Source organism: Chionomys nivalis, chromosome 18, assembly GCF_950005125.1.
Source record: "Chionomys nivalis chromosome 18, mChiNiv1.1, whole genome shotgun sequence".
Taxonomy (NCBI): Eukaryota; Metazoa; Chordata; class Mammalia; order Rodentia; family Cricetidae; genus Chionomys; species Chionomys nivalis.
Genome location: NC_080103.1, coordinates 20,787,417 through 20,813,556, shown reverse-complemented (window position 1 = coordinate 20,813,556; position 26,140 = coordinate 20,787,417). Strand labels below are relative to the sequence as shown.

The window sequence follows — 26,140 nt, the reverse complement described above, 5'->3', positions numbered from 1 at the left end:
GTTTGATCAAAAGGGAATTTGCTGAGAAAGGGAAAAATAGTCTTCCCTAGAGAAGAGCACATTTACTGGTTATCCAATACCAATGGTCAGCCCTGAAAAGACATAAAAATAATATTATACAAACAGAGCAAGTTATACTTACAGATTTATACTTATGCACACACACATACACATGCACACGTGCACACACGCAGGCTTATAAAACAATGGGCAAAAGAGGTCATGAACTTGAAAGAAAGCATGGCAGGGTATATGGCATGGTCTGGAATGATGAAGGGGAAGGGAGAAATGATGCAATTACATAGCATAAAAGTTTTTTTAAAAAGTAAAGCAGCTTAGGCTACTTCTACCTTTTGATTCTGTCATCTTTTACAGTGCTCCCAACAATATTCAACAGACACAAAACACAAGGAAAGAGAATCCCAGATTTTTAAATTCTAAATATAAAATATATTAACATTTCTATAGTACAATCCCATGCCTACATAAAATTGAGGTAGCTACAGAATATAGTCTGTGTATCCAAGGCAAAAAGGAAATAAGAATTTTCACTCTCAATACCTGCCAAGTTTATTACTTTAAGATTTCTTAATTGGAAAGCTAAACACCTGAAATCCCCCACAAACAAAAAAAGGGAGATAAAATAAAAATATCTGTTAATCCATACTTGTATTTGGCAGTACTAGCAGGGATGATATACTGAGGAAGAGAGCCACTGTCTATCATCACTTCAGCCTTAAGGTTAGGGAATGATACCCCACATCTCTCTTGGTTCATAATTCTTTTTTTAAACCTATTCATGTTTTCAGTCTTTGTTATGTCAAAGGGTAAATGTTAACTAGTAGAATTTAAATACTGTCAAACTAGTAACAACTCACCTTGCAACAATCTCTTTCTTGCCTGAACTGTCTCTCTAAGGGTAAGAGTCTGAGAAGGGCTAATTCTAACAGCCTATGTTTTTCTGAACTGTCTCTCTAAGGGTAAGAGTCTGAGAAGGGCTAATTCTAACAGCCTATGTTTTTCTCTTCGCCTTCCCCACATTTACCCTCACGAATTTTCGCTCCATCACTTTCCGGCTCATCATACCAAGGAAACTTCATAAGCTGACTGGGTAGTAGAGAGAAACCACAGGAAAAGACACTTTCCATGTGTGGTTACAGTACGGTTTTTCATTAATAGCTTTTCATGATTTGTGTGCAATTTGTTCTAGTAGTAGCAACAGTCAATCAATCAATGTTTCCTGAAATGTCTCCCATGTTCATTGTTGCTTGGCACAGGCAAATACTCCATTTCTCCATTAGTCTAAGAAATTTCTTCAAAAATAGTTACTCATTTTTGTACTTAACAACTTATAATTGAAGTCTACAGTTCCACCACATAAACAGTTTCCTTGATACATTTAAAACTTTTCCTCACCATCTTTTCTTCTGGTCTCAGTACCATCTCTTCTAAAAATATAAACCACGTTATTTTTTACAAACCAGATAGACTATAGGCATTTTCTAGGTCAACTATTTTCTCCCTTTTAATCTTAATGGGGATCTAGAAACTGTCCTTTACTTATACAGAGATCTAAGTAAAAACTTTACAATCATAGCATGACAGGAGAAAAAAAGTTCAAATATTACTATTATCTTATAGTTAGGTTTTAATTTTGGATTTTGGTCTCTTCTTCAGATCTATATTCTAAAAAGATCAAATTCCAGTAAAAAGGTTAATTATCTATTCAAAACTACTTTTACTAGTAATGAAATTTTCTATAAGTGAAAAGTAAAGAAGCTCCTACCTGTAGTGTAGAGTAACTTTTATTTGTTATTAATCCTATCTACTTTTGTCTACAGACATTACAATCTTATTTAGGAACATCAATAATTTATTATCTATTTTCACATTTACGTATTGTGCATGTGCATACACATATGGAGGTCAGAGAATAATTGGCAGGAATCTTTTCTTTCCATTATGTGGGTCCCGCATATTAAATTCAGGTTGTCATCACTTATTAACCTTTACTTTTATAAAGAACAAGATGGTAGCATACTTACAACAAATACCTCTTTCACTGTTAATTAAAAGTATAATCTCAGAGACCAGATCTATGAAATTATTGCAAACACGTATGATAGATCTGTTAGTACTCATGTATCCAGAATCAAATAAATACCCACTGATTTTTTTTGTGTGCAAAATTTAAGCCATCTTAGAACTCAGAAGAACTCAGACCATCTCCTATTCCCAGGCGGGGATTCCACAACAACAACGATAACACATTTTTAAGCACTATAAAAAATGTATTAATAAATTAAATACAATCAGTTTCAAACCCTGATTCTAAATGTCTACTAATCAATACTGATTATTATGGGTCATAGAAAATGCCTCTCATAAAAGTGCTCCTAAAAAAAGATGGTTTTAAAATGACTTACAAAATATTTAAGGCCAGTTATACAAACAAGTTGGTGTATTTCAATCTGTTTTTCTTCAATAAAGTAGCAAACACTACAATGGTATTATCCTTTGGTTTTATTTTCTGAGATTAAAAAGTCTAGGCATAAATATTTTTAGATAATCTAAATGACATCCTTTAAGAAAACTGATCAGGTGGCTTATTACACGTCTCTTGATTATTATCGTTCATTAATGTCACTGTCAGCCTTGATTAACTGATTCAAATTTTCAGAGTATAATAAGCAACTTTTCTGCATCTTTCTCAAATCCCTGAGAATCATAATTATCACAGAAGTATTTTATCCCTTCATTAAAAGTCTCTGGAAAGCAGTGGTGTTCTTTCATTGGTAACAGGACAAGGAGCAGTGTCATAGAGGGTTAATCCATGTAAATTGGCTTCCACCCGTAAAGTAATTTTCTGGAACAGAAAAAAAAATTATATAGAGAAGTTTGGTCCTTATCAGAGTATCATTTCATGCTTCAAAGACTCCCTTATGCAGTGAGATAAAAACTAATCTAATGGGGAACAGAAATCACTGCCACAGCCATCATCACCCTGAGCACCAAGAGAAACGGAAAAATCACTTTCTTGCCTCAGTAAGTTTCTTGTTTTGCTTTCATAGCTTTTTGTAAAACTATGTGTTAGGCCTGGGCCTATGTGAATGCACACAGACTATAGAAGTCTATCAAAAAATTTCTTCAGATATGCGTTGTAATTCCATTATCAAGGCTGAAATCTGCTTGCAGCACACTATTTCCTCAAACCCAGAAATAATTTCACCACAAGTTACTCTTCTTGTATCACTGTCTCTCAAGCCAAGTTTTAAACAGCTAATTTTCAAAAAGGACAGGGAATCTGCCAGTGAAATATTCTGGCATTCCACATGAAGTCCTACTGAATGAAATTGAAACTATTTTCTTACCTGGAAATCACGAATGTAAGTCAGGAAAAATCCAAAGAAGGAAAATGACATAGACCATTCTGCTGCAGTAGTGACCATGTGAAGCACATAACCCTGAGTCAGAGGGGGAAAGCAGGGCAGTTCTGTGATGTTTTATTCAAAGAATCTATAGTATTTCTCAAATTAAGCAACATCAAATTCTTTTTTTTTTTTTTTTTTGGTTTTTCGAGACAGGGTTTCTCTGTGGTTTTGGAGCCTGTCCTGGAACTAACTCTTATAGACCAGGCTGGTCTCGAACTCACAGAGATCCGCCTGCCTCTGCCTCCCGAGTGCTGGGATTAAAGGCATGCGCCACCATCACCCGGCACAACATCAAATTCTTATAGCCTAATCTTCCTTCGATAATCAACCTTTGAGTTTTGAGAATTCATATTTGGAATACACCTCCTAAACCATGCTAGATGTCTGAGTTTCACTGAGAACAAATGTTAATTTCCACTAAATAACCAAGACAAAACAGAGTCCACACTGTACAACCGAGGAGTTATTTCTTTCCCTTGAGCCATAAGACTCATAAGTCAATATATGCAATCCTTACACTCAGGAGGCTAAAGGAAGATCACAAATTTAAAGTCAGCCAGACCACAGAGTGAAATTAAAATATACCCCTCGAAAACAAGAAAACAAGTTGTGCCTAGCTTGTACAAGACCCTTGTTTGACCCCCAACACCATAAATCCTTAAAAAGTATATATGGAGGGAGCCTGGGGAAATGCTCGGTTGGTAGTGCTTGTTGTGCCAACATGAGGATCTTCATTCTCTCTCCAGAACCACACAAAAAAGCCAGCGTAATGGTCCATGCTTCTGACCCTAGAACTGGGAGGTGGAACTAGGCAGCTTGCTGGAGCATGGTAGCCAAACAGCATGGCAACATCAGCAAACTCTAGGCCAGTGAGAGATTCTGTCTCAAAAAACAAGTTGGATAGCACCCGAGGAATGACACCCAAGATTATCCTCTCGCTTTCGGGAGTACGCGTCAGACACGCACATGCACATTCAGAGTGTGCAGGAGTACATGAGTGTACCTGTATCTTTATAAAACTCACAAACTCACACTAGGAAAATTTCAAGAATACTCACTATAAACTTTCATAAGATCTTATTTTAGAGTTTGTACACTAACTTGCAACATATATGATATAGTGTTGAGAGGGCTCAACAGTTAAGAGTGCTTGCTGCTCTTCCAGAGGAACCAAGTTTGGTTCCCAGCTCCCATGTTGGGCAGTTCATATTTGCATGAAAATATAGCCCCACGGAATCCAATGCCCTGTTATGCCCCATGCAGGCATCCATGCATACATGACATACAGATACACATAAATATAAATTTAAAATTAATCCTTAAAAAATTACACACACACACACACACACTTTCTATATTATTTTATATTAACATTTTATATTAAGCTCTTACTTTGTCCTCAGGGTTCCAGTGTAGTTTCTGTACTATATCAGCACCAAAATCACTACTGTACAAAATTGATGAGCAAGTCAGCACTATAAAAAAGTCAAGGAAGAATCTCAGAGGTCTGAAGGTTTAAATTTGTAAATCCTAACCATAAACAAAACAAAACAAAAACCACTTTAAAGGCTAGCTTACACATTTGTTGCTATGGTCTAATCCTATTTCTTTAAAGATTTAGTGTCACACGGCAGTATTAAAAATAAAGATCTACTCATGGGGCCCTCAGAAAATGGTTCACATCATCATAGCCTTTCCTTTTTGATTAAAAACTAGCAGCTCCACCATAAATTTTCACTGAACAATTTTCTGTAGTGAGCATACTAACTCTTCCTTGATTTCTCTGAAGTATGACTATACCAAACAATATTTTTGTTCCTGGTCAATTACTTAATTTCAGTCTGAATTTCATGTACAACTGCACAACATTCTTTAGCTTAGAGTGATTTAAAGGGACGGGGTGGAGGTGCTGGAGTAATGTCTCACCAATTAAAAGCACATGTTGCTCTTGCAGAGGACCAAGATTTGACTCCCAGCACCCACATTAGTATGTCGCAACCATCCATAAGTTCAACTCCACAGTATCTGACACGCTCTTCTGATACTAGTGACTACTAGGTATGCACATGGTGCACTTACATATATGCAGGTAAAACACCCATACACATAAAATATCTAAAAGTATTAAAATTAACAAACTGGTACTTACATTGTACCTATTTTACTCCCTTGGTCTGTCCCCTATCTGTTTGAACGGTAAACCACACTTTATAACAAAGGATACTGCTTAGCGCACTTACTCCGCACCAGATAACCAACAGGAGTCTGATCCAGAAGACTTGTTTGCTGTGGATTTTAGGTTGCATTTGGTAGGAAAGGATGGTTTGAACAAACATGTACAATGAACCCATACTAAAGGCAAGCACAGCTCCACATACGTGTGCAACAAATAGTGTTGATTTCTGAGAAGCAGAAAAAAGTCCGTCAGTCAACCAGAGGAACTCAGACACATCAACAATATATCCTTTTAAAGCACAAGTCAGATAATTCAATAGAGCATTCACTGAGTGGAGAAGCTCTGCGGATTCCAAAATCATTCCCCGAAGTACTGGAAGATTATAGTGAAACCTGATGACTTTATTTACCAACAATGAAAATGGTAACAAGTATCCATGTTTTCTTTTTATAACTTATAAACATTTTTATTAGGTTCTATTAAGTGTCAAATATTTTTAAAAGTCATTAATACGTAAATGAATGAAAAAGACACTCAGCCCTCACAGTTTATTCTATTCTAGTGAAGGTACAAAAAAATAAATAATAAGCTTCAGAAATAAAGGCATTCCACAGTAAGGTACAAAATGGTAATAATATTAGAAAAAAGCAAATAGCTTAAAAGCAAAGAGCTAGGGATATAAGGCTAAGAGAGCTTAAATTCAAATGTAATTTAAGGCCTTCATGGCACTAGTTTGTACTGATTATGCCACAGGGATTATTATTAGTTTGTACTGATTATTCCACAGGGGTTATTATAAATTATAATGTCTTCCCCTTATTTACTTACATTCAATTTCTAACATCATATTTTCCATCTGTTTAAAAGTGAAAATTGTCAATATCAAATTTCTATAATCAAATTTTAAATCAAATTTTGGTTAAATCACTGTTTTTGGTTTTCAGTTGGCTGTACTGTACTTCCTTTGGTAGAAAACGTATGTCCAATACTGGCACAGAGGGAGCATAATGAATAAGAAAACAAAGGAAGGACAGGGTTCGGTTGGATATTATGTACACCCTGTTCAAGGCATTCCATTTATATGAAATTGTATTTTCAAATACAACGTTCTAATAATTACTGGGCTTCCCCTTGAATACAAGTTATCATATGATAAAAGATCTTTTCCCCAACCTTTTTAGTACCTTCATGGTTTCTCAAAAAGTTCTACAATAATTAAGGAGAGCTGCTACGCACGAAGTAGTGTGCTAGGTGCTGGAGTCAGATGGGGCGCAAACCACTGCACTAATAATTAAAGAGAAATATACTAACAAATAAATAGGGAACTATTTCAACTGCCAATGAAAAAGAAATTAGACCCCAGTAAGAAGTTTAAAGGATGAGCTTTCCAAGACTAGCGAATACAAAGAGAGAACCCAGAATACATTGCAGTAGGACCCAACAAAACGACTTCCTAGGAAAGTGGGATCCATACTGAGGCCTAGACTTACTTAGGTCTGAGGTTCGTAGCATGCTCAAATACTTATGTAAAGGAGTTAAATAAACCTGCTTTATTCAAGGAACAACAACAAAATGAGACAGCATGATATACAGTGGCAACGTTAAGAACACACTGATACAAAAACGAGGCTAGAGAACCTCATTAGAGAGGACCTTGGATCAGATTAAATATCTGAGTTTATTAAATTAATTTTTCTTAATGTAAATTCTTTGGAGCTTTAAGCAAGACAACAGAAAACATTTTTTTTAAAATGGAAATTGAGTAAAGTAAGAATGAATACAGATGAGCAATTCTTTCAAAGGGAACTGGCAGGAAAGGAAGGAGAAATGAAAATAATGAGAAGCAGGAGCATTTAAAAAATACTCCAAGCACCCCACACCTAAAAGAAATTATAAGAGTGATAAAAGGTGGGTGATAATGTTCACCACTTTAAGTGGCAAAACCTTATATCAGGAAGAAGAAGAACACGGGGATATTTGGGTGATGTCTTTATTTGGATAAAGTCTGTGGATAAAGGGGTCAGAAAGGAAGCCAGGAGTAAAAGTCAGAATGTTCAAGGTGTCCCTAGTTGAAGGAGGAGGTATAAGCAAAAGAGAGTGATCTGATTCAAAATGATGAAGCCAAGAGGACTGGCACGGTGACCTGAAGGAGAGTGGATGCAGAGAACAAAAGACCAAGTTTAGATCTGCAATACATAACGCCCATCAGTTCCGTCTGATCTTGAGGTGACCTCCTCCAAAGTATAATGATGTCTGTCTCGCAACTATCATGATTGTACTGACGAACAGTTCTAAGAATTTGTCTAGATTACTGAATGAGGATTACTCTAATACTGAAAGTAGCTGCTTCTAAAACAGCTTAATTCTGTTAGGTGAAGAGGCAGGAGCAGCATGCGAGTGAAGAGCTCAGCTTTTCATTTTACCACAGACACCCAAGCATTTTGGGAAAACACCTATGCTATGTTTAAAAAAAAACATACCTGAAAATTTGCCACAAGACAGAGTCCTAAACAACTCAGTATTCCAAGTACAAGGCCAGCTTTGTTGAATCTGATGATAAGCTTCTCTTCAGGATTCAGTGCATGAACTTGTTTGTAACGAACATACATGGTAGCAATACCTGGGAATTTGAAAAACAACGAAGTAATGAGTAACCAGGGTAAGAAAATGCCAGAAAAGAATTCACAAAGCTGAACTGCTATCCAGAATCACACATTGTCCTTTGGACATTAAGTTGAAATAAGGACACAAAAACAGCTGTAGATTTTAAAGAACTTCTACAGACACACTATAGAACGACTCGAATTTCTGGGTGCCTGAACAAGCCCTTTGCCTTCCCTGGGTCTCATATCTACAACTACTTAGTATAAAACTTAGAAGTTTGATGTATTCTGAAAAAATTCCCTCATGATATTCTTATTATATTAAACCCATAATATTTTTAGGATCAGCATCAAAGTCAACAGCAGGACGCAGATGCGATGTGCATAGGTAGAACAAAGGGCTTTCCTCCTCATTCCAGCCATCAATTACACAAGAAAACAGAGCCTGCTTTGCATGCTCATGATTCAAGAAAGGGCCAAATCAAACTTTCCACTGCAGAGTTATTACCAAACAACTCAGGAGTATAATAAACATGGCAGATACATGCTTTGTAGATACGTTTCTGAAAAGTATAAAGAGAAAAGATATATTTATATTTTTTCTAACTTCTATTTTTTCAATATTCTTTTACTTTTATTTACTTATTTAATGTGTATGCGTGTGTAATCACTATACAGCCTTTGGGAGTTGGTTCTTTCCACCCGCCCAGGTAGGTTCTGGAGATCGAACTCAAAGTTGTCATGTTCAGCAGCAAATACCTTTATCTCCTGAGCCATCTTGCCAGTGCTAATTTCTTTTCTTATACAAACAAATATGTATTTAATTGACAGATGAATTTTTTAAATGACAATATTTGATTATAAAATATTTTACTAAATTAACAAAAATCTGGCTCACAAAAGAGCCTGAATATAATTCACTACAGTGGCATTAGAATATTAATCAAAAGTGAAAACATAATTCCATCTCTACTCTTAAACTTTTAAACTGTTTTTCACAAAAGAATTTAGTTGTGCTCAGTTTTACCCACAGCTCTTGATTTAACACAAGATGTTCAAGAAATCTTCACTGGCTGGTGGTGGTGCACGCCTTTAATCCCAGCACTTAGAGGCAGAGACAGGAGGATTTCAGTGAGTTCAAGGCTGGTCTGGTCTACAAAGTGAGCTCCAGAACAGCCAGAACTGTTACACAGAGAAACTCTGTCTTCCACCGGTAGGCCCTCTGTTGATGGAGTGGCTCAAGTTCATTACAAGTTCAAGGCCTGCTCAGCTCAGGATATGTTATACAACTGTACTGTTGTGTAATCAACCATCCCAGCTCTCTTTAAATTAGGGAAGAAAAACTCTTCAGAAGTCTTAAAACCACCCCGATCTCAAAAAGACTGGATTCTTCTGCTTTCTGAGGCCCCTCCCCCTGCTGCCCTCCCCCACTCAGTGCTGTGCAAGGGATGCTGCATGTGTGTGTTTTCTCACCCCCAATAAACGCCTTTCTTCACCAAAAAAAAAAGAAAGAAAAAAGAAAAAAAAAAAACGCCCTGAGGGATGTTTCCCTGTGTTTGGAACCTCTGTTTAGATAAGAAGTCAAATAACCATATAAATATTTCTTCAAAGTGTATTTCTATAATTAGACATTTCTACCTGTGGGTTTTTTTTCTTGTTAGGCAGCAGGGTTTACTACTATATAACCAAAAGTTTTCTTTCTTTTTTAGGAACATAGTTATAATTCATAATTTAGTAGTAACACATTCTCAAGTATAACTAGAAAATAAGCAGTGATACAATTTTAAAGAAGAAAACAACAATTTGACTATTTGAGTGTTAAAACCACTCCTACTTCCATTACTTACCTAAAACTGCAGCAATATTTAGCATTACTCCAAAGAGGCATCTTTCTGGAGGTACTGTACCAGTATCACTGAAAGACAAAGTATGAAGGCTTCATACACTAATATCCTACCATATGTAACAAGGGCTATTTCAAAACGTTGTATCCTTTAAAAGCCCCTGAACTTGACTCATATATTTATAAGGAGAACATAATTTCAATTTATAAATATCTGCCTTCCCTTTTTCTATCATTTCAGATTTTTTCATTTCCATATAGATGTATATTTCCATATAGAAACCATTTTTTAAAAAAGCTTATCTTTCCATATGCTAAATGTACATTCTGCAATTATCCAAAATTAGGAACATAAATATATCAATTTATCAGCTTCACTGAAATGTTTTGTAAGCAGCACTGGCCCTTTCATAGCTCTTGTCTCTTTGTATCTGCTGTTGATTGTCTGTACTTCAATTAATACCTGTTTATTAACTGATCATTAAAAGTACTAATTAAACACCATTCATCAGTTATTGTCTTATAGTTAGGGCTTTTACTGTTGTGAAGAGACACAGTGACCATGACAACTCCTAAAAAGGAAACCATTTAATTGGAGCTGGCTTACAGGTTCAGAGACTCAGTGTATTATCATCATGGTGGGAAGCATGGCAGCATGCAGGCAGACATGGTGTTGGAGAAGGAGCCAAGAGTTTAACATCTGGAAGGCAGCAGAAGAGAGAGTGGCTGGGGCTGGCTTGAGCCCAAAGTCCACCCTGGTGACACACATCCTCCAACAGGGCCACACCACTTACTAGTGCCATTCTCTATGGGCCTATGGGGGTCATTTTCATTTAATCCACCACAGTTATCATTTCTGGGACCAGAGTAGAGAGGATAATGAATTTGCCAAAACCTCCACCCCCATGGAACTCACATTCAGGACCCATTTTGAGCATCTTCTTACTTTTAAACTTGGACCAGTAGACCATGACTGACAACACTTTGCCCAGGATCCTCAAAACCACTTATTATACTATATTTCAATAGATCTTTTTGATTCCTATTCTCCAGGGCACTGTGGACTACTATACAGACCCAGATAGAAAACAAACCATTTAAAAACTGTAAATCTTTCAATATCTTCTTAACACTACTTTTTTCATCTGCTAATTGAAGCTACTCATTCATTCCCAGGTTTGCTGGATCAATACACAGATGAAATAAAATGTGAGACAATGCAGGTGAACTGTCCAGCAAGGTAGAGACATACAATAAGCATTATTGCCTTTTCTTTTCCTAAAACTACTACAAAGATCAAAAAGACCAAGTTGTTAGTCTTGACATAAAGCATTACAGATTACACAATTGTTGTTACTGCAAGGGCCACTGCTGCACCTTTAGGGATATCTCTGCCATGTTGGTCATTGCTGGAGTTTGTAGGCATCGTGACTGAATAGGACCACTGATTTCTCTTCTCCTTTTGCAGTTTGCATAACACATTCTAGTACTATGAAAGTAATCCTCAGGGAGGAGGCTGCCAGGTCAGATTCAGCTTGAATTCTGAGTCCTGTGTCTGAAGTACATGGGTCTTCACCCATGGGGAATTACCTTTACATTCTGTCAGGCAAGCAAGAGCAACAGCAATAGTTTGTACTCTTTGGAGAATTGCTTGGGCTTCCCTGAACAACAACAGTGTTACAAGGAAAGTTCTCATGCCTCATATCTGGATTTATGCGAGCTAGGTCTATGGCTGTTGCAGGGAGTCTTCTATCACTCCAAATGGCAATTTCCATTTAAACTACATTTGGCACACACACACTATACATATACATGCATATATACATATATGTTTATATATACATACATACAATATGCAAGTTCAGATAAATATAAAATAGTATGATTCCCTCTGGCTTTTTCCAATACCTACAGTGTTATTTATTCTTCCTCCCCTTCTCGTCTCTGTATTGCTCCCATGCCCCTGTCTTCCCCCCTTACCTTTTCCTGCTTCACAGGACTTGTATCTTGCTCTAGAGCTCCCTCCCTCCCTCCATAGTCCCTTTTTACTTTCTCAGTTTCTGCAATTGCTCCAGGATACATACTCATCTGAAGACTGGGAGCTAGGAACTGCAGATGAGAGAGCACATGCAGCATTTTTTTCTGGATCAGGATTACCTAACAAGACAGCCTTTTCTAGCTTGATCCATTTACCTGAACATTTCATAATTTCATTTGTCAGCTTAATAGTATTTTTTAGTGTATTTGTACTATGTTTGCACTATTCATTTGTCAGCTGAAGGGCATTTAGTTTGCTTCCATTTCCTAGCTATTCTGGATAGACTATTAATGACTGTGGCTGAGCAAGTATCTATGGAGCAGGATGTCAAATCCTTTGAGCAATATGCCAACTTATTTTTAGCTTTGTAAGAATTCTATGCATTGATTTCCATAGTGGCTCCATCAGTCTGAAATCCCATCTACAGTAAATGAGGGTTCTCCTTTCTCCACATCCTTGCTAGCACTTTTCAGTTGATCTTAGCCATTTGGACTGGTGTATGATGAAATCTCAAAGGAGTTTGAATTTGCATTCTCTAATTGCTAAGGATGTGAAGAACTTTTTGAAATATTTCTTAGCCACTTTTATTTCTTTTGAATTCTGTTCAGATATATCACATCAATAGCCTATTTTTCATTGGAAAATGTTCCTGGCTCTTTATTTTTCTAGTTCTTTGCCTGGTTTGGATATTAATCCTCTAACAGATGTATGGCTGGTAAAGATTGTGTCTCACTGTGTGCTCCTCTTCCTTGGACTGCTTCCTTTGCCGTACAGCGCAATGGCAGGCACCCCATCTGAAGCACACTACGTAGAAACTCACTTTATGTCCTTTAGGATTATAACTGTTTGGAAAGCACCTACAAACCAAAAGGAAATCGTTTTGTGGAATATTTAGCTTAACTTAGCTATATATCATGCAAAAGAAATGAGCCTAAGTGGAGAATAGGTACCACAATTAAAATACCATAGAATTACAGAAAGAGCTCAGGGTGATACAGAGCTTATCATCAGAGAAACAAAAGCAGAAGGAGATGGGGTGGGATGTGGGAGGGAGTGTCCAGAGAACTTGGAAAGATCACAGATGGACCCACAGAGAATTGACACTCAAAAGACACTCATTAGCTCCTAAGTTATAGAAAGCTCTGAATACAAGAAGACAAGTTTTCAGAAGGGGAAATAAAAAATGCTGACAAAAAAATACGCACTTTCTTGCAGAGTTACAAGGAATTTGTCTGGTTCCTTCAGCTATGTGTTTCTCTAACACAAGTGTGATTGCCAAATTATTACTAGAAATGAACATTTGAAATCACAAAAATTGTGGGTTTTATAAACATCTCTAAGTGCACCCAATTTGTGTATGATCTTTGTGTGTTACTCCCATTATAGAAACCACAGCCAAATGGCAGCCCTTCTGAAGGACACTATTTGCCAAAGTGTAAGAACTTGACCGTTTTAATGGCTCAAAGGAACCTCTGGTTTATAACTTTTTTAAAGTTTGCTGTTTTCTGTGTTAGAAAGGTTATGTATCAGAAATAAATGAGGAAATGAAACAATTGCAACAAACACAGGATAAAAAGCACTATTCAGACAAAGGTTTTTTGTTTTTTTTTTTTTCTTTTTCGAGACAGGGTCTCTCCGTAGCTTTTGGTTCCTGTCCTGGAACTAGCTCTTGTAGACCAGGCTGGCCTCGAACTCACAGAGATCCGCCTGCCTCTGCCTTCCGAGTGCTGGAATTAAAGGCGTGCACCACCACCACCCGGCTCAGACAAAGGTTTTAAAAAAAGCAATTGATTCAACATCTCTAAGATGATGTTTCAAAGGTTTCAGCTGTATTTATTGTTTAGATAAAAACACAAGAGCCTGCTGAGCTGTACTTAGGGATGGTGTTTTCACCACCCCCAACCCCATTTAACTCCTTCAGCTCTTCCTCTCTCCTTATTTAATTCACCTTTTTCTTATGAAAATGTTTTTAAACTTTAGTGTCTTAGAAACCATTCATAATTATTATTTTTCTCATATTCTCTTTGTACATGCATAAACATGTCTAGCCATGTCATAAAGTCTTTTTACTTTCTCATCTATCCAGCAATACCACACAAAGAAATATACCTACATTTTATACAGTATGTAAAGTTATGCAATGGGGTCTTTATTATCAGATTATTTCTAAAAGCCAGAGGGGGCATGTTAACATCTTAATACTTTTAAAAGTGAAAAATACAGAGAAAAACAACAACAAAACACAAAAACCAAAACAAAACAAAAAACCAACCAAACAAAAACCTATTACCAGTAAGAAAAAGAAAAGGAAGAAAAGGGAGAAAGAATTTTTTTATTTTTTATTTATTTAATTTTTTGGTTTTTTGAGACAGGGTTTCTCTGTAGCTTTGGAGCCTGTCCTGGAATTCACTCTGTAGATCAGGTTGGCCTCAAACTCACAGAGATCCACCTGCCTCTGCCTCCTGAGTGATGAGTTTAAAGGGGTGCACCACCACTGCCTGGCTGAAATAATTTTTTAAAAAAAAAAACATGGACAACAAAACAAACTCTGGAAGGCAAGTTACCAAACCACTCATCACTCCAGAGGTAGAAGGCAAGCTACCAAACCACTCATCACTCTGGTAGGGACTCTAGGAGTGAAGAAGGAACTTCCACTGCAGTTTTCAAAAATTTTCTCATTTTGAATTTGTGTGTGTGTGTGTGTGTGTGAGAGAGAGAGAGAGAGAGAGAGAGAGAGAGAGAGAAAGAGAGAGAGAGTGTGTGTGTGTGTGTGTGTGTGAGAGAGAGAGAGAGAGAGAGAGAGAGAGAGAGAGAGAGAGAGCGCGCCTGTGTGGGCCAGAAGAAGGCATCAAGTCCCCTGAAACTGGAGTGACAGGCAGCTGAGAGCTGCTCTATGTGGGCACTGGGAACCAAACGTGGGTCCTCTGTAACAGCAAGCATTTTTAATGACTGAGTCAGCCATAGTGACTTCTGCTTATGAGCAACATCATCTTGTTAAATCTGCTGCAATAACTGGTTGTATTTTAAAAAGATGGGATGAGGGGCACTAAAAGGCAGCGCAGCTGTTAACTGGCTGCTCTGACAAAGAACCTGGGCTCAGTCTCCAGCGCTCACCTGGGCTCAGTCTCCAGCGCTCACATGGCTGCTTACCACCCTCTGTAACTCCAGTTCCAAGGGCTTTGGGGCGCTTACCTGGCTGGCACCAAGCATGTATGTGGTACGCATACATTTCAGGATAAACACTCATAAGAATAAAATTTAAAAGTGGTTATGAAGAGTACATGCAACACCCATAATTAAATTGTTAGTAGTTTTGAAATGTCAAAAATATAACATTGATAACCTATTGTTTCAGAAATATCTCACCAGCAGGTCATGAAGAGTAAGAACACAGTCCCTGGAGTAAAACCACAGGTACGAGTCTTGGTTCCATCACTGAATTGAGTTGTATATCATTGAGCAAATACATACTTTCCAGGAACTTTGCTTCTCTGATATAGCTATTAAACATGCTCAAAGTTTAGTCTAGAGGGAAGCATTATGAGTAGCTGGTGGGCCCTTTAAGATGTAAGGCCCAGTAAGAGGTCTTTAGGTCACTGGATGAACACACTTAAAGGGAATCACAAAGCTCTGACCTCCTTCCTGCTTGCTTTGCTTTTGTTCCCTATGTACTATTGCCATGACATTTGCCTTGCCCAGGCAACTGTGAGACAAAGCAACCCTTTTCTCCTTAAAATGTTTTTTTCATATATATATATATATATATATATATATATATATATTACAGTAAGAGAGGATGACTACAGAGCCTCTCTTCTTAAATGAGGATAAATTTCTCTACGTCACATGGACGGTATAAGAATTTGACTCCCTAAGGCATGAAGAGTACTCAGAACATTACCTTGTCCCACAATGAATCAATAAATACTTACCAGTACTACTAAATTTTCCCAATATTACTATGTTTGCAACATCTTTTAACTTTTAAGAGGAAAGTAATTATAATTCTAGTTTCTGAGGCAAGTTCAAGCACATATTTAGAAGACAACTCACTATGAGATTAGAATTTATTAACTGACTCACCCTACTGTTCCCATATTTCTCCATTGCATGGAGAGAACCAAATGCAAGTTCTATTTTATGTTCCCTTTGCTACAATGACAGCATAAAAATTTGAATTTTCAAATGACAATTGAAAGACAAGATTCAATGTAAACTACGAAATAGTAATAAAGACTCTCCAGGGTCTGGGAAAGTAGCTTGTCGCTGGGGCACTTACCTAGACCGTGTTCCAATCCCAGTCCTGAAGGATGGCCAGGGTTCCACCTACCTGATGTAAGGCAATGCAGGATCAACATGGTGGAGTGTTATTGCAGTGATGTATGAGAAGATAAAGGTAGCAAATGTCCAAATTACAAGTGCTGACGGCAGGAAACTGAGGCCTTGCTGGAACCACCACATTTCAAACAGGTTGTCTGCAGCAAAAGAGACAAATGAGAAACAGTAATGGATGAGCTTTTCCATTCGCTGTTAGCCACGCCCTCCCCAGACTTGTACTCTTGCTCTGCAAGCATCTCCATACTTGGACTCTCACACTACAGGTCTCCCCTCGCACCACTTCAGCACCGCCTCTTCACTTTCTCAGAACTAAGACTCACCTATTGGCCAGAGCAGGAAACTTGCTTTCCACTTCAACATTTCACACTTGACAAGTGTCAACCCTGATTCTTCAATTATTTCTTCGCAGTATACCTTCTTTCTCCATCGTCACTGCTACGACTCTACCTAAATCACTATCATCTTTCACCAGATTCCTAGAGTAACTTTCTAACCAGGCCCTGTAATGCTGTTAAGTATAAAGCTACCCTTCTGTATCATCAGTACCTCACTGATACCAAACTACAAAAATGCTCAAGTCCTTCATCCAAATGAATAGGATTTGCCTACAGTCTACATATACCCTATACACTTTAGGACATGTCTATATTATAATAATGTATACCAATAAGATAGTTGTTATAATGTATTATTCAGATAATAAAAATATCATTACATCTACAATACAGCTGGGCTCCCACCCCGGTCCCCCCGCTCCTAATATTCACAATCTACAATTGGTCAAATCAGTGAATGTGATCTTTTGTTTCCTAGGGAAAAGAAAGTTACTGAAATCTCTGTAATCTCTAGACTGGCAAATGTCTTATATACTGATGAGTTGGCTGGGCAGTGTAGCCTCTAGCCAACCTTAGAAGGAAAGACTGACGCATGATGAGAGGATTAGGATTCTCATACATTAATCAATCATGCCTCTCTAATGCAGTTTCAATTCAAATTCCAAAGGAGACAAATCAGATGAACAGAAGTGACAGAGAGGATGCCTGTAATCCACAGCATAAATCAGGACAGAAGACACCTAGATGGGGAGAGAGGCTCTTGAGCTACAGTGGGCAGATGGGGATTGCCAGTTTGTGGTATATTCTGCAGCAGACCCATAGTTTCCCTGGTTAGGTTTTCTGGACCTCATCCCTCTCATCCAGGCCCTCATTGTAAACAAGAAATGTGGTGTTTGGAGCCAAACAGGTTTTTTTTAGTTTTGTCATCCAAGTTGAAACTAAATCTTTGAAATCTAGAGGTCAGTGACTCTCCCACGTCTATCTCAGCCGGCCTGCCTATGTATGTGTCAGTGTGCCGCTTTTTTTCTCTGACACAAGGTCTCAAACATTCCAGGCTGGCTACCTCATTGTTGGAATTCTAAGTGTATACCACACCACATCTGGTTGATGAGGTTCTAAGGACCAAACCCAGGGCTTCAGGTATACTAGATGAGCCGTCTATCAACTGAGCCACATCAGCTTCTCAAGAAGATAGGGTCTAAAGTTTGACCTATGACTATGGATAGTAGAGAGAAGACAAACAGCAAAGAATGTAGGGCTTCAAAATGCAAAAATGCAGGAATACCAGGGTGACAAGACCAGCTACCCCTGATCATAGTTCAGGTTTCCTTTATCAAAACCAATGAGTGGGAGCACAGCAGCCAGAAACAGAATGACAAGGAAGGCATGCTGCTAGTAAATCTGGCAAGCACCAGGGCTTCCATTGTGATCTACAGTAGCCTGGACTGGGAAATTGATAGGGAGAAAGCTTGCAAAAGGCTAAGTTGACTGTAAAGGGGAAGTGGAGAAATATTTGCATGACAGCAGAGTTCCCACCATGACTGAGATACAGCTGCTCTGTTATTTCAAGAAACCTTTCTTTACTTCCTCACCCAGAGAGAACTACTTGCTGGACCTGCCTGTGAGTAATATGTCCATGGATGGCACAAAAATGAGCCACCTGGGCCCCAGGGTGCTCAGTGACCTGGCATGTTAGCAGAATACAACCATAGAAAGCCTGGGCTCAGTGCCTGCAGGCACACCACAGAGGAGCACACTGCCTGCCTGAGGCTATCATCACTCCCACACCTCTTCTACACATTTTTATTATTTATTATCCTATGTTTGAGTCTTCTGTCTGCAGATATGTCTGTGTATGTTGGATTCCCTGGAGCTGGGGTTACAGTTAGATGGTTGTAAGCTGCTATATGGGTGCTGGGAATTGAAACTAAATCCTCTTTTCTGGAAGAGCAGCCAGTGCTCTGAATTGCTTAGTCATCTCTCCAGCTCCAACCTCTACACGTTTTTCAAGTCTAGCTTCAACTCAAAGTCCTTGCTGTTTCCAGCAGCAGCCTGTACCAACAAGGACACCGATCACACTAAACACTAACATTTTGTTTGTTTTTTCTCAGTTAATTTCAGTTTTAGGAGAACAAGAAACAGTTGTTTTAGACACTATTACATTTCCAGTTCCTATACGAAGGATTTAAAAAATTACTTAAATACATACTAAATGCCATTTTTTCCTTAAACTCTAGACTGAAGATCTTTTGTAAAAACAAGTCAAGAATGTAAATTATATCTTCATTTACTTAAATTTTTAGAAATTTGTTAAAAGTTAAATACATTAAAATTAAAAGTAATTGTTCTTAGTATTTCCCATCAACTTTGTAAATACCAACTCAAATTTCCTTAACTTTGAATAAGGCTCCACTATCTTCTACTTCCTTGTCTCAGACTGACTTTCCCAATAATGAAATCTCAGCCACTTGCCACTTGTCATCTGCTTCAATCATATGACTAGTTGCAAAATAAGTATATTTACATTGCTAAGTAAGTTTCTTTTCCTTTGCTCCAAAAAGCTACCAGTATAAACTTGATTCAAGTAATTTCCTTTCTAAATTGTCATAATCTCCAAGATATTTTCCCTTTCCTGACAGTCCTTAATGTTCTATCAATATTGTCATTTATCTATTTTTCTTAGCAATTCCCTGCCAACATCCTATATGTGCATTTTCTACAGTAGGTTTTTGAGAAAGTAACTCTGATAGGCACATTTACATAGTCAGCTCTTTATTGCTACTTTAATTCCTGTTTCCAATAGTTTTTCTCTCAAGTCTGTAGGAATCCAGTTCTATTACTTGTTAGTTTTATCAAGTCACAGGAGGTTTTCTTAGAGTTTGACCTTTTAGAAACCAGTGTGACAGCATATCGTCTCCAATCATTTTTTTTGAAATAGTTATTTGTCTTTCTTTGTCTCTCTTTCTCCCACCTCCCCTCCCCGGGCTCTCTCTTTTTTGTTAGACAAAGTCAACTAATCTTTATTTAGTAAATGATAAAAGGCAATATAATCAAGCAAAGGTTATCATGTACACAAAAGGTACTGGACAAACCTATGTATGAAATAATAAACCATACACTATACTTCTTCAAATCAATAACTAAAAATTGATCATAGACCTCCCTATAAAATGAGAACGCAATATTAACTATATAAAACTCCAAAAGGAGAAATACCTGCTTTTTTTTTTTTTTTTTAATCCTAGACTGGCTAAGAACTCCCTGTGTAGACAAGAAGGCTTATGACCTCATGATCATCTTGTCTCCATCACTTATGTGCCAGAATTATAGGCACGAGCCATCACGCATTACTCGGAATCTAACCCAGGGTTCCCTGCATGTTAGGTGCTCTACAAACTGAAGTACCCTGCAAGATCCCTTTCATGTTGTTTTATGGGTTCCAAGCATGAGCTTGTATTTGTGTGATCTTAAATCTGAAAGCACTCTAAACTCTAGATCCTTAAACTATGCATCATGAAAACTCTGGTAACAGGAAAAGGTTATCTGAACATACAACAATCGAGCAGTAATCCGAATTCAGCAGGGTAACAAACCCAGAAATACCTGGGTTTTGCCTGGGCTTGCATTGCACAAGTTCCGTGCAGCCTCAGCTCTGATCCCACAAGGTACAGATTGCTCGGATTCAAAGCTACTGTGCGCTAGTGATCAGGGTTTACTGTAAGTACAAAGTTTTCTGCTCTTAAAAAAGCATAATGGTTTGATTACTTTCATACTTTTCTGTCATTCCTCAGCGTGTAGCGTCTGGTTAGTATATCTTGATTGAAATGTGTTAGAATATTTGATTTTAAAAATTTCAGATTTACAGATCTGAGCCAAAACAAACAAAAAGTCATTAAATGATTTCAGTTTGGGACTAGGAAAAAATTGCTAGCAAATGAAATGGTCCTAAGTGGACTTCTGCCACTCTGTAATACCTAAACAAGCATAAGTAGGATAAAATCAAATCTACCCGTTCCCACAAACACAGAGGATGTGCCGGGCGGTGGTGGCGCACGCCTTTAATCCCAGCACTCGGGAGGCAGAGGCAGGCGGATCTCTGTGAGTTCGAGACCAGCCTGGTCTACAAGAGCTAGTTCCAGGACAGGCTCCAAAACCACAGAGAAACCCTGTCTCGAAAAAAAACAAAAAAAAAAAAACAAAAAATTAAAAACACAGAGGATGTCCTCTGCCCTAGAACAGTGGTTCTCACCCTTCCTAATGCTTCAGCTCTTTCATACAGTTCCTCATTTTGTGGTGATCCCCAACCATAAAATTATTTTTGTTGCTACTTCTTAACTGTAATTTTGCTACTATTATGAATCATAATGTAAATATCTGAGTTTTCTGATGTTCTTAGGCCACCCCTGTGAAACGGTTGTTTGACCCCACAGAGGGTGAGACCCACAAGTTGAGAAACACGGCACTAGAGTGTCAAATATTTTGTACAAATATTTAATGTAAAACTAAACAAGTTAATTTGCCAAAGTAGCATTCGAATGGTAAAACTATATATATATATACACACACACACCAAAGGACTGTTTGAAAATAAATTTCTTTATGACTTTATTATTAATGTTTGATTTGCTTACCTAGTTCATGTATCTATATACATAAAAGTTTCCCTGATGAGAAAGAGTTATGAGTGGAAAATGTTTTAAAAGACCAGTTCTAAGGAACTTAATGTTGAGTTTGAGTCCCAGAATGCACGTGGCAGAAGGAGAGAACTATTATAACTTTTTCTCTGACCTCCAAATATGCACCATGATATAGCTGAACAGGAACATACATGTGTATACACACACACACAGAGAGAGAGAGAGAGAGAGAGAGAGAGAGAGAGAGAGAAAGAGAGAGAGAGAAGGGGGAAAAGAGAAATTAATGATGGATTCTTCATGGAGAGTTTGTCCTTGATTTTGCTAAGCACTTGGACTTGTTACTAACCTGGGCCAACTTTGGGTTAATGCCTTGGCTTCTAGTTTTTCAGACCATGTAGACTGTGAGCTGGAACCTGGAATCAATGATGGTAGGCTTCACACAGTTTCCACTTCTCAGATGGTATCTTTATTCCTCTGCCTAGATGTGTGGAGAAAACAGACAAACTTCAGTGGTCTCCCTCTGCTGAGAGGGAGAGATTTTTCTGGCCTTCCATTCAGAGTGTGTGTAGAGAGATCCTGGCTGAATTTGAGAGGAGGTAGTTCCAAGGACGTGAGTCATGTAATTAAGAGGAAATGTTTGCACTCTATCTTACGAAAATATTACTCACTGATCTCAATACCATTTCATAAACTGTAAAGATGCTGTGAGGATTGTGTCACCAGGAGATCCAACTGGGAATCCTCCATTCCTGTCCCAGTAGGAAACAGAATTTTATTCCTTGCCCTTCACTGTTCTTTTTTTGTTAGAAGTCAAATGCTTCCAAAGAAGGTAACAGCTAGTTTATCTCTCTTGCTTTGGTTCCTTGTTTGATTTTTCAGCCTGGAGGATTTCCCTTTTCTTGATTTGGGAAGTGTGGTTGGTTAACATAATGTTTTGGCATTTAGTTCTGGCTGGCCTTGAGTACACTACTGTCTAAGGTACTTTGAACTTATAGCCCTCCTGCTGTCTTATCTCCAAGTTCTGGCATGGTGATGCCTGGCTGAAGAATTCCGTTTTCTTTCATAGAAAATGTGCTTTGCATTTAAAAAAATATAATTTATTCAGACTTTAGATGTTTGGGTAAAAGGTATGCTCAAAACAGTTTGCTCATCCCACTATTACTAGAACAGCTTCCTTCCTATTTTACTGTTGTTGTTGTTTTTTTCTTCTTTTAGATCCTTCTTAATATTCAAAACACAGCAGAGGGCTGGAAAGACAATTCCGTTTAAGCCAAAACCCACGTAAATAAAAGCCAGGTGGGGCATAGCTTGGAGGAGGAAGAGACAGGATTCCTGGGGCTCACTAGTCAGTCTAACCTACAGGGCACATTCCAGGCCAGTGAGACATTTTATCTTTAAAAAGGTGTATGACACCTGAGATTGTCCTCTGTCCTCAACAACCACATGCATGCGTGTGCACCAGCACACACAGAAACATGTACACACACAGCAGAAATGCTGTCTTCTACACACAACCTGTGCCAATCTCTCTGCATGACAAGTAAGCACTTCCTGAGAAAACCTGACTTGCACTTCTCTAGTTCTTTACTTCTGTAGTATAAAGGTTTGGGAAGGTACCTGAAGTGAATGAGCGATTCACTTCACCAATTGCAAGAACAGGGATCAGCCATCATCACTTAATACTTTCTGAATGAACAAAAAATGAACACCAAATCATCTTAACTCTAGTAGCTGGTCTTGTATTTTCTATTTCAATAAGCAGCATTATCATTTCTCAGATTCTTGGACTTCACAGTCACTCATGCAGAGAAGGCTCTCTTCAAAATCCTCACGTTATCCCTAAATAATGACAATTCTATTCTGTAAGTCACTTATTCCTTTCTTCCATCCTTCTGCTCACTGTCCAGTGTACCCACTCTTGTTTAGATTCTCCATTCCTGGTTGAACTGCTCCCCCCCACCACAAACCACTCAATCTGCATTTCCAAATTAACTATTCCCCTATATAACACCTTTTAAAAAGTAAAACTATATGATATTGGGCAAGCCCCCAAACTCATCTGAGACAGCTTCTCCTGTGGAAAGTGGAGGTATTTTCAGCACAGAATGCACCATGCATGCAGTACTAGAAAAGGACATGTACCTATTTAAACTAATATGTAATAAAATTGCAAATTTCAGTTCCTCTGTTGCATTCATCATAATCCAAATGCTCAGAGCCAGTCTACTGGCTGGCAACATGACAATAAAAGTACAGAACGTTTCCTTATCATGGAAACGATGAGATGATGAGCAGACGATGAGACGATGCTAGATAGTTATTGTAGAAGTTACTGTGACAAGGGAAGGAACTAACACAATGGTGATGCAATGAGTAGTCGCTTTTAATATTGTCAAATACTTTAAAGTTACATTTATATATTAGTGTGTGTGTGTGTGTGTGTGTGTGTGTGTGTGTGTGTGTACTTGGGGTATATGCCAAGTGGCCAGAGAATAAATTTCAGGACTGTTTAGGAATGTTTTCTCCTTCTATTACGTGTGTCAGAGGGATTGAACTCAGGTCTTCAGATTTGCTGGCAATTATCTTACAAGCTGAGCCATCCTGAAGTGCCAGTATTATTTGTTAAGCAGTCTAAAAGAATAGCTGTTTCAGTGAGGTTTGCTAAAATACTAAGACAGATAACAGATGTTAGGAACTACTATAAAAAGTGGTCAGTCAATACTTGCTCCTTTTTACAATGTGAAAGATAAATTACCTATTTTATGAGTCCCCAAATTTTCAGTCTTCAGAACGGCACAAGCTTGTTTCTTTCGCAAATCTTGAAATCTATGTACAAAGGAAATATGTTATTATTTCAACCACATGGTTTTAAGTAGCACAGTTCTTAGTCAGTCAACAAGCAGTATCTCGGGCCTGAACATTAGAATGCAGCATTATGAACAAAATGCTTTTCTTTATAGAGCTGATGCTTGAAATTTTTAATCTCACTCACATAATTAAGAAAATGTTTTAATTGTAGGAAGTCAATTTTCTTATTATTTAGCACAGCAGACACTTCCCTAACCCCTAAACACACTATGGGTTTTTTTTTTAATCCCACAATTATGACATTTCTGAGATACAGTATTCTAATTTGAAATATGAGCATAAAATACTATAATGATTTATAAGTTTTGTAGTGATAAATACCCATACATGGCTGGTCATAAATTTCTTCGAGGTATGATGTATTTGTAGGCTTTTAAGATTCTAGCAGCTTAAATAGATAGTTTAGAGGCAAGGCAGGGCTTAACAGACTGTAACAGTCCACCAGAGACAACTGAGAAACTAAAATACACAGGATGGGTGAGGAAGACTATTAATTGCCAGTGGCCTTCACTTCCATAAGCTAAAGTATGAGAGCAATTTCAAGACCAAGTAGATTAGAATTATAGATGTTAACCATTTTAAGAAACAGTCAAGAATCCTTTTAAAGACATGCAAAGCAAACAAGAGGTCTTAAGTTCAATTTTCAATACCAAAAAAGAGAAAGTTTAAAAAATTTCTTGAAGTTAAAATGTTAACGAAGTATTTTAATCTCTCATCCATCTTTTCTGCTTTCTTTGAAGATCCATGAATCAGAAATGCTGCTAATTTTTTTTTTCACATTAAAGAGTCAATGGTAATAAGATGAACTTCTTTATGTTGTCCCATCTAAGTGGCGACAGCTAAAGAATATAAAAAATGCAAACTCTGGATGTTCCAAGTGAACAAACGGGGCCCCGGGCTCTTTTTCAGAGATACACAGGACCATCAGGTCCCAAACAAAGCCTAAAAATGACTACTTTCCTGAACTCTAATATGGCCTCTTGACAAATGTGATATTTTCTAATAATCCTAAAGCCTCCAGTTACACGGCCAAGAAATGAGACTTTGAATTTGTCGCACTTGGGTACTTCTTTAGAAATGAAAATTTGGAAAACTTATTCCTGTTTCGCTGTTGTTCAAAGGATGGCGACTGCCAGGATTCACAGGACTAGTAATTTCCCTTCAGATGGGGGCCACTCCCTGAAACACAATCAAGGGCTGCAGACAGAGCTCTGTGTAAACACAAGGTCAAGTTTCGAACTTCCCCAGCCCCCACCAGCTAGAAATAAGGGCTCAGGGATGACAAAAGGCACTCAACGGTTTCGTTAGCTGCTTGAACAAAAGCAGAGTGTTGTTAATACCTTTTTTATTTCTCTCTTTTATACCCCCTTCCCCCCCAAGTCTGGTAGTACAAGAGCTGAGCTGCGCCTGGGACAAGGCAAATAAAAGCGACACTAAGCTTGACACGAAGCACCACTTGGGAGCACGCTGGTGGTAGAGGTTCCAAAGAGAGAAAAAGTGGGGCGCGGAGGCTTCAGCCTGGTCGTCCTCCACCGCGACCTGTGGGTTCCCGGAGCTGGCCCGAGAAGGGTCCCGTGCACCGTGAAGCTCTCACGGGGCCAGGTGAGGCGCGCGCCCCGCGCGGCGATGGGGGCTCACGCTGCGCCCTCGCCTGAACCTTGAGAGCCATCTTTCGACGCAGCCTCCAGCTAGACACCCCAGCTCGGGGCTAGGCCAGCCATTCTCCCCCACCCACCTCTAGGTCTTCCTTTCCTGTCCGGGACCCGCCAGCTCCAGCCTCAGGATGCAGACCCAGGCCGCTACGGGAGTCAGGGCGGAGCCCCGGGGCGCGCTCCCGAGCAGCTCGGAGACGTGCAGCAGCCCTGGCTGAG

At 38.4% G+C, this 26,140-nt stretch overlaps 1 protein-coding gene across 1 annotated transcript; it reads right to left on the bottom strand.

Moving 5' to 3' along the window:
- Positions 1 to 456: 456 nt before the first annotated feature.
- On the bottom strand, positions 457 to 26,140 carry Dram2 (DNA damage regulated autophagy modulator 2). Its single transcript, XM_057793790.1, has 10 exons — positions 26,005 to 26,140; positions 24,157 to 24,227; positions 21,748 to 21,879; positions 16,422 to 16,566; positions 10,058 to 10,125; positions 8,088 to 8,227; positions 5,656 to 5,833; positions 4,824 to 4,906; positions 3,372 to 3,464; positions 457 to 2,866 (listed from the first exon to the last, which is right to left on the bottom strand). Exons 4-10 carry the CDS (start codon positions 16,550 to 16,552, stop codon positions 2,759 to 2,761), a joined length of 801 nt encoding a protein of 266 aa, XP_057649773.1. The 5' UTR covers positions 16,553 to 16,566; positions 21,748 to 21,879; positions 24,157 to 24,227; positions 26,005 to 26,140; the 3' UTR covers positions 457 to 2,758.

Coding starts and splice junctions, on each gene's coding strand:
- Dram2 (XM_057793790.1), bottom strand. CDS start 16,552: ATGTGGTGGTTCCAGCAAGGCCTCAGTTTCCTGCCGTCAGCACTTGTA. Junction 5,834..8,087: donor GTCTTGTGGCAAATTTTCAG/GTATGTTTTTTT, acceptor TCTGCTTCTCAG/AAATCAACACTATTTGTTGC. Junction 4,907..5,655: donor CGGAGTAAGTGCGCTAAGCA/GTATCCTTTGTT, acceptor ACTTTTTTATAG/TGCTGACTTGCTCATCAATT.